Below are 12259 nucleotides of genomic sequence, written 5' to 3'. Positions count from 1 at the left end.
AGTGAGACAGCTGTGCAGACGATGGGGACTTGAGCTGTACTCATTAACTCCTGTGAGAGTAAATGCTAATTACAATTACATGACTAGAGTTTTACTCAATTACAGGTTTAAAAATCTACTCAAAAACTATAATTGCCGAAAATCTACTTTATTACATTGTAATTGATCATTGTAATGATTCTGCATAATGATCACATTTACCTGGGTAAAGTCTGAAGAAGCCCGATGCGCTGCCAAAGTATTGCCATGTAAGTGTTGGGTCTTTCTGAAAGTTATCAATGAAGACATCATCAAGAGCTTCAGACATGTACGCGCCGTTTACAATGTCTGGGTCTGCAAACAGAAGATACTACTGTTAAACTGATGCATTTTTAAAAGTGGTTGGAAAAAACTTTCTATAATGATGTGCAGCAGTAAATTATGCAGTATTGTTTCTGTTTAATCTTGGTTTTTAACCAGACTAACAATTTACAGATGTAGTAGGAATTTTGTCTGGAAAATGGAGAGCCAATCACATCAGTTCATCTCAATTCACGTGATAATTATCACAATGTTTTTTTTTAAATATCATTTGGGAACATGATAATTATCACGTAGGAACGTGATAATTATCACGTTGTTTTTAAAAAAATATCATTTGGGAACATGATAATTGTCACGTAGGAACGTGATAATTATCTTGATACTTTGTGATACTTAAAAAAAAAAATAAAAAATATATATATATATATATATATATATATATATATATATATATATATATATATATATATTAAATATCACGTTCCTACGTGATAATTATCATGTTCCCAAGTGATAAACGCATTATTATTTTGAAGGGAGTGACGTAATTAGGCCATGCCCACTTGGCAGAGACAATAATAGAGCATGAAGGTGGCTTTACTGTTGCGCATAGACATGGGAACGGAAAATGTTGCATCAAGAGATATTCAACTGTGTATTTAAAGCGCAATGGACAAGATGACCAAGCTGGCCCACAGAGCTTTATCACAGGAGCTAGCTCAGCAAATCAAAGGATTGAGAGCTGGTGGGGTCAGTTAAGAAAGGGGGGAATTGAAGACTGGATCCAGTTTTTTGCTGACCTTAAGGATGAGTTCTGCAAAGTTAGCGCCATATTCACAGATTCGGACTTCCAAGGTCAATAGCTCCTAAACGCACCAGTCTTTACAGATCATACATGCCAAAATACTCAGATCAGATGCGTATTTTGGGCGCAGCGAATTACACTGCTTTGAATGGGGAGACAGAGCCGAGACGAGCCTTAGGACCGTCCTCAAAAAGCAAAACCAAAAATGGAAACGTTTAATAGCTGGAATGGAACATCAAAGCGATACAATTTGAACAACACAACAAATACACCATGACGGACACCACAGCAACCTTTATTTTTTCCATATGAATCTTTATTGGTGTTTTATTTATGAAATATTATGAAATATGAACATTAATCTTGTGAATCTTGTGATAATTATCACGTTCCCACGTGAAATTATACTATTTGGCTAATCTGCGGGGCTCCGTAGAATACCAAGTGTATTATCTATAATAAAAGTCACAAAGAGAGTCGATGAAATAACAATTCATTATGTGTTAAGTGTAGGGCTGCAATGGTTAATCAGAATAATCGTGAATAGTCATATTCAAATAATTGTCATCATATTTTAATAATTGTTCATCATTGTCTGGAGTCTGGACTGTACAAACTCTAAATCACATGGCAAAAACCTTTTATAACTAACACAACAGGATTATTACATTCAAGTCTCAAAAAATAAACAATTGCAAAACAATAATAAGCTTCATTCATTATATGGTACTGTCTAGCCTTCAGTTACCATATTTCAACATTTATTTGGCACTTTTCCAGATACCAAAGGTGTTTTTCATAGATAGTTTTCTTGGGACGAGAGTCAAAACTTATTGTTTTTTTCAAAAAACAGAGTCCAGATGACTACAACTGAATCTTTTTCTACTATAGTTTTCATGGCTTTTTTGAAGATGTTGAGCGGGAGTGTATTTAGACTATCGTATTTACCTCTGTTGTAGACATTGGTGGGGACTTGTATGTTACTCGTCTGCACATTTACGGGAAGTTTGCTGAAATGTTCATTTTGCTCCAAAGGAAAATCTCCTCCGAGTGGCAAAGGGTTTCCATCTTCATCCACTTTGTTTATCAGCATTGAGTTATAGTATTCAAACTGGACACAGCAGAGAAAGGAACAAAACTAAATAATGATGACCAAATCCCCAAATTTTAATAAATCAATGCAGCATTCAAATCTACATTAATAATACATATTTTAAAATTATGAATCTGACCCCAAATATGATATCTCAAGTCTTTAAAATTCAGTTAATACACTGTGAAAAATGTGTAGTAAAATGCAATATAAAATATAATCATACAGTACCTCCAGTGTGTCATTGTAGTCATGGTATAAATCAGCATCCTCTGCAGCCTCTGCCAACCTCTGTCAGAAACACAAAAAATCGAATAACATTAAGATTTCTTATGCTTTATGCTTCTTTATGCTACATTAGGCATGCTCTTGGTAATAATAAATTGGACAGAGCATACAATAAGTTGTTACTGGGATTACAATTATTGCTCCAATATATTACTACACTTGTTAAATAAAACAATAACAATAAACACATTCTGTTATGAAATATATAAAGACCTGGAGAAAATCCCCTTTTCTAATCTACAATGGCTTTTAAAATGTAATTATTTAATGATGATTATAATTATTTTCTATAATAAAGCTTCAAAAAAAAGAGAAAAGGGCGAGAAGCTGCGCTGACCTGAGGCACACAGACAGGCATGCTGTTTAAAATGCTGCCGTGGACAGCCGCTGGGGCCATGTCTGTTGTCGGGTGCAGCGCACTGTCAGCTGGCTCAAAACAAGTGCACATGCTGCCTTGAAAAGCCCCATGCACTGTCAGTTTATTGCCATTGGCATAATGTACACACTTATCGAGTCTCTAACCCAGAGTCCGTGACAAGACCGAGTCCAAGTGCCCTCGAGACTGAGACGCAAGTCCAAGATGAGATCAAGACCTTGTGGTCACTCTCGAGACCAAGACAAATGAAGTTGCTTGATCTTAGTATATTATACTAAGATCAAGCAACTTCATTTGTCAGTAAGTTGGACAACAAAGGTGCATAGATTAGCAGAGTGCAGAGTGGTCCTGTTTTTACTGAGATGTAATATGAATTGTACCTTGACGGATTTCATCTTCCTCCCGAGCATCTCCTCCATCTCTTCACCGAACTGTTTGACCAGCTCCTCCCCATCCACCTCCTCCATCTTCACCGTGCCCTCGACGTCCTTATATTTCTGTAAAGATATATAATATCAACTTTGTGCTAACTGAAAGCTATAAATAACATAAAGTAACGTTTTATAATAGTATTATTTGGGTATGGTTTTATGTGCCAGTTTTACTATCTTGCATTTTTATTCTGTCCTGCAATTGTAAAGTAACTTTTGAAAACCAAAAGATGCCTTGCCCACAGATATCTATACTTGCTTGTTTTGCATTTGCATGAGCCTTCACCCAGCCCTAAGTGCATCTCCCATGTTTATTGTTTGTCTAATCTCTACATAACAAAATGGAAGTGATATAACAAAAAGGTGCACAGCACTAAACTCAATCCCTTAAGCTTTTTGAACCAGATGCTTATTTGTTTTTTTTATTCCCAACAGATGGCAATAGGAGCCACAATAAAGAATATAGTACGTTTTTGAGCAAGCTACAAAAAAAATATTTCTCTGCAACTATGGGAATTAAAAATTTACTGTGAAAAGCAAATACTTTTCAAAACAATATACTTATTGGTATCGTTTTTTGAGCTGCAGATCATTAGTTTGTATAGCTCAACCCTATATAGCGCTGCCCAGTTTTGCCAGCTGTACAATAATTGTTGTATTCTTAGAATAATTTTGACCCTTGTACGATCAGTAATTCCAAAAAGCCAAACACACAATCATGTATTTGTGAGATACAGTCTTGTTGAATGATTTCTGTTTTCTCGATTGCGATTTGTTGGTCTGATCTGGAGTCAGTTTCTCCTGTTAAACAGAAAAGGACACAAGGGGAGCTGTGTGCGTGTTTTCTTACGTTTGATTGGTCAACACCGAAAACAGTACAAAGTGGCACTTGTACTGTATGTGTTGCTATCTTGTTTATAATTCTCTAAAATGTAATTTGAAAGCTGTATTGTGCAATCATTTGGGCCAAACTACGATCATTTAGGGCTCTTTTTGATAATATGGTTTTGAGGAGCTGGCAACACTAGCGCCCAGGGACCCATCTCCAGATCTTGAGGATTTTACCTATTGTGCATGTTTTGGGTTGGAATAATAAAACCCCAACTCATACTGTCATGTTTGTATTACTTTATGGCAAATGCATTGTTCATAATTCAGTGGTTTTGGCAAAATATTTGATTTTATTATTATGTCAGCAATATCCCTGAAATATTTGTCTGTGTGCATTTTGTAATCCTGATTTCATGGTATGTGTTTTGTGGTTTTTTTGTGGACAGACTGAGTAATATCCCAGCATGTGTTTGAGTAACAGATGGTGAATGGACCTGCTTGGAAAACCTGCAGGGAGTCACGCAGGACAGGAAAGCAGCAAAAAAAATAAAAAATACACATAACATTCATAAACAAAAAGTGTTTCACACAAATAGAAAAAAAGTGCTAAATATTCCCTGGCCTTTTTCATGAAACCGATTGGCTACTCCCAGTTACCTTAAAAATGTGACATTTACCATGTACCGGTAAATACTTCACCTGGGGACATCTGTTTATAAAGTAAGTGGTTTTGTCTCTAAGCTACTAAAATAAATGTAAATAAAGTTTGCATTCAATGTACTTTTATCAAGTTTGTCTGTTTTGTATGCAAGGTAATGTATGTTAACCTTTAGCTTTGAGACAAAAACATTTTGTACATAAAAGTCATAACATGCTGACAGAGATTATCCATCTGCAACTCGCTCTCTGCTGTCACAGCTTTTTTATTTTGATATATTTGAGCAAGACTGCCAATTCCCATTCCCCCAGAGAATGAATAGAACGAGAAGTGAAGATCCGCACTTTTACAGCAACTGGAACTAGCCGGGACTGTTGTGAAAAGGGCCTATTGCAAAAAATAGTATGGAAAAAACATAGAGCGAATGCCCACACTGTTCCCCACAAAGGGCACTATTTATCATTGTTTGCACTGTCTGAATGTCCATCAGGTGAAATTGTAGTGCACTAAAAATTTCCTACAATGCACCCTGAGAAGTGTGGCACTGGTCACTAGGGTCAGTATAGCCCACAATGCATTGCATGAGTCGGAAAAACCACAGCAAGCAGGTGTTTAATTGGACAACAGAAATGAATGAAAAACAAAGATATCACCAAGTGGATCATCACAGGCTAAACGTTTAAGAATTCAGTCCGTTTGATGTTTAATTTGAGATCTAGACTGAATAAAAAGTGTATGATAATTATATTCCATACATATTTAGATGGATTTTACCAATATTTCTTTACGTGAGTTTTATACGTGAATTGTAGCGAGGAGAAAGTAGTGAGCTGAGTCTGAATCACTCTGCTAAAGAGTCCGGGACTATGTAGTGAATAAAAATAGGTTAGGGACTAGTGCGGGCATTTGGATGCAGCAATGTCGTCTTTATTGTGGGGGCGCCTCTCCACAGATATGACCTATAACCCAGCAACGATGTATCACCTATTTTCCATGGCAATATACAAGTTTATATTGCCATAGTGTGAACATTCCAGGCAAAGCAACAATATCTCCATGGAAACATACAGGCGCACCCTCCATCCTTCCTTTAATAATATTTATCAAGGCTTGGGTTTACATTGCATTGTACAAGCTTGTCAACCTTCTCAGTAGTTATTGTTTCATAAAATGTGGCTGCTAATCTGCCCACAACCAAAAACTGAACTGTCTTGCCCAAAGACACAACAGCAGGTGTGATCTCAATAAAAAGTTTTTATTTTTTGGTGTTGTCAATTTATCATAAAGTAGCCTCCACATTGTGCTTGCTCTTACCTTCTGCAGCAGTTTGGCTCCTGAGTATCGAGTAGATAAGGCATTTAGTTGTTTGCCAAAAGACACGGCCCATTTTTGCACACTGTGGACACACATAAATGTTAGATCAAGCGCTGCTTTTTTAAAAAGGATTTTTTTTTGGTCTGTAGGCTTTATTTGACAGTATACAGTAATGAGGATGAGCGAGGGAAGGACACTCATCAAAATGACGGAGCAGGAATTGAGCTCACAGTGCTGCGGCCAACTGCAGAGCCTGGCACATGCCAGCCCTTAGACCCTCCTTGCCGAGAAAGAGGGTGGCACATCCCCTGTCCATTCATTTCCTATAAACATTGTTTAATCTGCTGTTGTGATTTTGGTTGTTACAAAAATAAATTGAATGTTCATCTTTAGTTTGACAAAAATACATGCAAAGAAAATGTATTTGCCACTTAAGACAGGCAAATACAGGTATATTTTTCAGGCCAATATGAATATCCTTACATTGAAATTATTAACTGTCAGTTACAGCACATGGGCTTTCAGATAGGGGTGAACTCAAAATATCAACATTGTGATATATCAGAAATGTGTATCATGATAATTTTAAACAACATAAATGTTAATCCGTACATACAGTACAGTACTTTTAAACAACATAAAAGTTATACAGTACATGCAGTACAGTACTTTTAAAGAACATAAATTAGTTATACAGTGTTGTCATTGATACACTTTTACTATTGTAATATATTAATACACCTTTAATATTGATATTAACTTCACACGCTTTCTCTGCCATCTTCCCATGTACTTGAAGGCCGTTCTCCCCGTACACTCCCCATTGCACCTTGTCTTGGAAGATTATTACTCTTTCCTCAGTTTCAACCGGTTTTCTGAAAACAAGACCATATTAGGAAATTGGACTGATAAACACCATCTCGGCAGAAAGTTACAGAGAGGCTGGTCTGAGAGGCTGGTCCAGAGAAATCCACCCTTCATGAATATTCATATTCTTTGTCTTGAGTGTGTGAGGGAAAACATTCCAAGAAGAGCGCCTGGTGGAACTTGTGAAGGATAGCTTACGCTGTTTTAATTTGTATTAGTCTGTAATGTCAGGGAATAAATTCGCTTGATCTACACAACCACATCCTGTCTCGTTTTCTCAGTTATATTGAATCCGACAACAATAAACTTGTTAACCTGCAAATACAAACATTTGAGGCACGCAAGGCTACACCCCCTGAGCACACCTGGGCCACACGCAATACAATGAGTAGGTGTGGCTGACCTACTTTTCACTCTGAACCCCGTCTAGGTACAGCCCCTTTCGTGGACGTGCACCTGATTCAAGTGCTCCATGACAAATTTACTATCAAACACAAAAAAATTTATGTATGTATGTATGCACCGCGCACCCCCGTTTTAAGATCCAAAATATTTTTTCTGTGTGTAACCCACGTAATAATGAATAGATGTTACACTATGCCAGCCACCTGGTTATGGCACTCCATGTATGCTGTCCCTGCCAGCATTACACCCTGCAGTTATGTGCTGGATTGGAGATTGGGTCTTATCTGGTGTGGTAGATCTGGGCCTCTATTGACCTGGTGTTCAGGGCCTGTTTCTATGCAGCCATGATGAGTGCCTCTGTGCTGTCCTTCAGTCCGGCCCGCTGTAGCTATTGGTAGGATTTCTTGATATCAGCCACTTCAGTTATGTTCCGGTGGTACATCCCATGTAGGGGCTTGTCCTCCCATGATGGTCCCTCCTCCAGCACCTCAGCCTCTGTTGCTCATTGCCTGAGACATTTACTGAGCACCTTGATGTACTTGGGATGTACTTGGATGTTTCATCCTGCATAGTGGCTCTCACGCTAACTAGTCCACAGCCTCCTTACAGCTAGTGTACAGTCTCAGGGTGCCAGATTTGGGATTGAACCCTCCATGCATGGTCAGGAGCTTTTGACAATGTCAGTACTCTAGATCCTAGTTGTGTGGATCAGTGAGTAGAGTTTGTCAGATCAATGGCTTTCAGTTCTCTACCTCGCAAGTCCAGCAAATCATTAATATCTTACAAGAGCAGCCTTCATGTGCCTTGTGAGTGTACTGTGAAGTTTTCTTTCTTAAAGTTAAAGTTCACAACCCCATTCCTCCCCCTTTCCCCTCAGTATGAGTATTCACTCAGAGAGTTTGATGCACGCAAACTTAAAAATGTTTTATTATGACTTTGGACAATAAGCAAGCTCTGTTTATAACAGAGTGCAGTGTACAGAGTGAATTCAACATAACGTGGACTAGGACAATAGTTAGAACTGTACAGGATTTTTCAAAAGAAACTCATACAAACAAATGCTAAACTGAATGGCAATGCAAGTAAAATGCTTAGGCCTATACAAAAACAATAAACTATTATTAATGGAATACATAGTAAAGCCCTGCTTTAAAGGGCAGCAGTCACTGGTGACTGATTCAAATAAATTAAAATAAAATAAAAGCTAAAGTAAAGGGATTGCATTTGTTGGGCATTTTTTTCTAGCCCAAGATCCAAGCCTTATTTTTAGCTCAGTTAAATCTCTGCTAATGCAAATATGTGAACGAAACAAAAAAACGAAAATGACAAATTTGGGAAAAAAAGCTAAAACCCTGTATTTCTCCGTTTGGTCCGGACAGGTTTTTCGGGCTGCCAGTCACATATTTGAATGATTTACTGAAATGACCTGCAGAGTTTGGACACCACTGCTTATTTTAAAACTAAATCTAAATTTAGACCCTGATACTCCTACCAATGGGTCACAATGCTTAAGTTATATATTCCCATTGGTTTTGAAGGTGATGTATTGACTGTAATAATGTAAAGAGGTTATGCATTCAGTCATCACAGATTAACAGATTAAAGTCAAGGTGACAGTAGGCACTGTCTGCTGCGGCAGGTCACGGGGTTATGCAGTGCTTAATAAAACGCTGTACTCCTGGGATACTTTGGTGTAAACAGTAGCTCTATGTTACAGTGGACAGGATGTGGCAGATGGCTCAGCCCTACAGGAACTCAGCCAGTTCTCTGCTTGGCCGCAGGAGCACTTGTCATGGCTTTCCTGGTAAAAACCTTCATGCTGGAAATAGACTGATCTTGTGTAGACTTTGGTATGTATTGTAAATGTTTAGTGAGTGTGTCTTCTAGAGCAGGGCGATACAGCAAAAGTATGAATTGCAATTTTCATATTGATCTTGTCTTATTAAATATAGTTAATTGTTTTATTTCACAGTGTAATTTTGTAACTTTGTTCATTGCTTGTTTGTGGTTGTTTTTGTGTGGTTTTAAGCTAAAAACAACAAGCCAATAGTTGCAAGTAAATACTCTCTTCCTTTGTGTATAATAGATTTAGCCATAATGAACAGCAATAATATTTCAGTTATTTCTTAGCAACTAAACAAAGTGACAATCAAATGATAGCCCGCTGTGTCTTCCTGTAGCCTGTGAAGGGTTTAGTGCCTTGCCCTGACCTCTTGAACTCTTCTGGCGCTTAAAGCACTCACACGCACCTGACCGAAAAACACAGGCTTAGTCAAATGTTCCAATGCTTGCTTTGGCTCGGCATTTGGTGTAATTACCAGAGACTTTGGGGGTAAAATTACAGTAAGAATTAAAAGTTTAAATATTAATCAAAGCATGACTATAAATTGAATGGTGACAGAAAAGAATATCTTAAAACCTGACAACTCTGCATCAACCGCTAAAAACATGTGAAATTATGCATATTATTGTTATGTATTCTCTCTCTGAAATGATCCTGGATGTTTAAAATTTGAATTAAAGGTGTACTATGTAACATTTCTGGTGGGTGTCTACCACTTGCTTATGGAAATGTCTGGAATGTTACACAGCATGGCATAAAACACGAGGTATTATCATACATATTTGCATGCTGTAGTGTCATTTTAAGGACTATTGTGTTATACTATGTTATACTCTAAAGTAATGTTTCCATAGGAGTGGTACGGGGCGTAGCGGGGTGGTCCGTAGTGTTTCCACTGCGCTTAAGTGATCAGTACCGGCCCTTTTGAGGGGTCTGAAGGGGGCCATGAGAGGTACTAGCTTCCAGAGGCTTACTTTAGGATAGCTAAGCGAATGATGACAAGAGAGAACAAAACAGAACACAGACTCAGGTGGCAACATAACAACAAAAACAGATATAAACTCCTCACCAAATGTTGACTTGATCTGGTGACAACCTGCCATTATTTCTAGAAGGGTTTGTACAGATTATAACTTCAGGTTTTCCATGACTTTTCCATAACCATATCCCAACTTTCAATGACACACACAAAATGTGTTTTTTTAAAGGATTTTTTTTCCCATAGGCTTTATTAGACAGGACAGCTGAGCATGAAATGGGGGTGCGAGAGAGCACATATAGTAAACTGTCAGAGTAAGGAATCAAACTCACGACCACTGCAGTCGGCTGCACATGGATCCTGGTACATGTGCTGCTGCCTTAACCCCTCCACCACCAGGCAGCACTCACACAAAATAATTTGCTTTTATTAGCTGATTGAGACAGTACATCATTGTTTACATAGTTAAATATAAAAAACTGCAAATGTTCAATTTCAACCCATTTCAACCCAGTCATTTTAGCATACTCAATTACTTGAATGCATTTAATTCTAGTTTCAATCAAAAATGCAAAGGAGGTCCCAATTTATCACTCAAAAGTGAATAAATATACGAGATTTTTTTAATACATGTTTGTGCATTATTTATATGGAGTTTACAGCGCGCGTGTCTGGATATCTGCACAGCAATGAGCGGCATTGGCTTAAAGTGGCCCCTAAACACCCCAGGCTTCACTGAATTCTTTCAGGCCGACTGAAACCATATTTTGTGTGACTTTTGAGTATAATCCAATCCAACTTTATTTGTATAGCACATTTTACCAACACAAAGTCTATAAAGTGCTGCACAGAGTACAAAACACAAGCAAAATATGTTATTGTTTTTTTTTTAACAAGAGGCAAAAATCAAAACAAAAAATTTAAATATATTTCTGACCACTAGGTAAGAACCAGTTAACCTACCTATCTTCCATTCATTGAAATACTGGTGTTTCTGTTGTAAGCAAATAATATACCTTGATCAGATCACATCTGTAATATGGCCTGACAGTATCAGCACAAGATATGTTTAATGACATATTACAGAACATTCCAGGCAAAGTAAATCTCCTTGGAGACGTTTCAAACAGTAAACAGTAAAGGTACAGCTCCTTTAAGCATTCCCAAAGTGAGCAAGACCGCTTTGGAAGCTAGACCTCACAGGGCATGCTTTGGATCACTTAAGCAGGCCGGTAGAGTTCATTTAAGACAGTGGAGATACTTTCAAACTGAACCCATTCACACCAAAGTGAACCAGTGGAGACAAGCCCGTAGTGCACCTTTGATTCACCTTTTGTTGTCAGGCAATAAAATGGTTTTGGTTTTCACTCACATTTCAGGTGGGATGCTCATCTGACCATAGACCCCGAGGCAATGTGAGCTGTAGAGGATAATCCACAGCAGCATGACCCGCCCCCCACCGCCTGTCAATCTGCCCCGTGTACAGCCACCGCTCCTGTGCTGCTCCCTGCCCCAGCGCTTCATCCCCTCAGCTGCTCCCATTACCTCACTCCTGCACTCGCCACACACTGGAAAAAAAGAGAGCGAGAAAAAGAAAAGAGTGAAATTAGGGCAGTAGTATGAAGCAAGACCACAATAGGTATATTACTGGGGGATACAGAAGGTGTAATGACAATTTATACTATAGTTACAGCCTGCTACTGTCATTAGGGGTGGACGATAATGACAAAAATTAGAGGTTTCATGATCAGAGATTTGTAAAATTAACCACAAAAGGTGCAGAAATATCCCCTTACACCTTTATGTGTATTTTAAAACCTAAGTTTGTTTATCTTTATTTAACCTGGAAACTTCAATAGAAACGCAGCATCCTGATATTATTCCAGTTGTCCTCAGAGGTCGGAATTCGGACCTCGGAGAAACGCTTTCTCAGAGTTTCTGCATTCCATTGTCAAGTCGAAAAAACTATGAGCAATTCATAACATTGTATGGACTATAACGACTAAAATCAAACAAAAAAACCCAAGAAGGTGCTCAAATCAACAAAAGTATGGATCCAATCAAGT

General features: G+C 38.1%; 1 protein-coding gene across 2 annotated transcripts in view; it reads right to left on the bottom strand.

Moving 5' to 3' along the window:
* The window catches only part of cacna2d4a (calcium channel, voltage-dependent, alpha 2/delta subunit 4a), a 162433-nt gene extending 150668 nt beyond the window's left edge, over positions 1–11765 (bottom strand). For both annotated transcript variants that reach the window (XM_072455204.1, XM_072455205.1), the window contains exons 1-6: positions 11566–11765; positions 6100–6181; positions 3246–3362; positions 2433–2492; positions 2057–2219; positions 202–333 (exon numbers count right to left, since the gene is read on the bottom strand). In XM_072455204.1, coding sequence (XP_072311305.1) covers positions 202–333; positions 2057–2219; positions 2433–2492; positions 3246–3362; positions 6100–6181; positions 11566–11735 — 724 coding nt within the window. In that variant the 5' untranslated portion in view covers positions 11736–11765. The remainder of the gene's footprint in view (positions 1–201; positions 334–2056; positions 2220–2432; positions 2493–3245; positions 3363–6099; positions 6182–11565) is intronic.
* Positions 11766–12259: the final 494 nt, after the last annotated feature.

This window comes from Eucyclogobius newberryi, unplaced genomic scaffold (assembly GCF_026437365.1).
Source record: "Eucyclogobius newberryi isolate DKJ021-1_F unplaced genomic scaffold, fEucNew1.0.hap1 SCAF_2, whole genome shotgun sequence".
NCBI lineage: Eukaryota > Metazoa > Chordata > Actinopteri > Gobiiformes > Gobiidae > Eucyclogobius > Eucyclogobius newberryi.
Note: the sequence above shows the minus strand (reverse complement) of the source record. Positions and strands in the feature narration are given on the sequence as shown.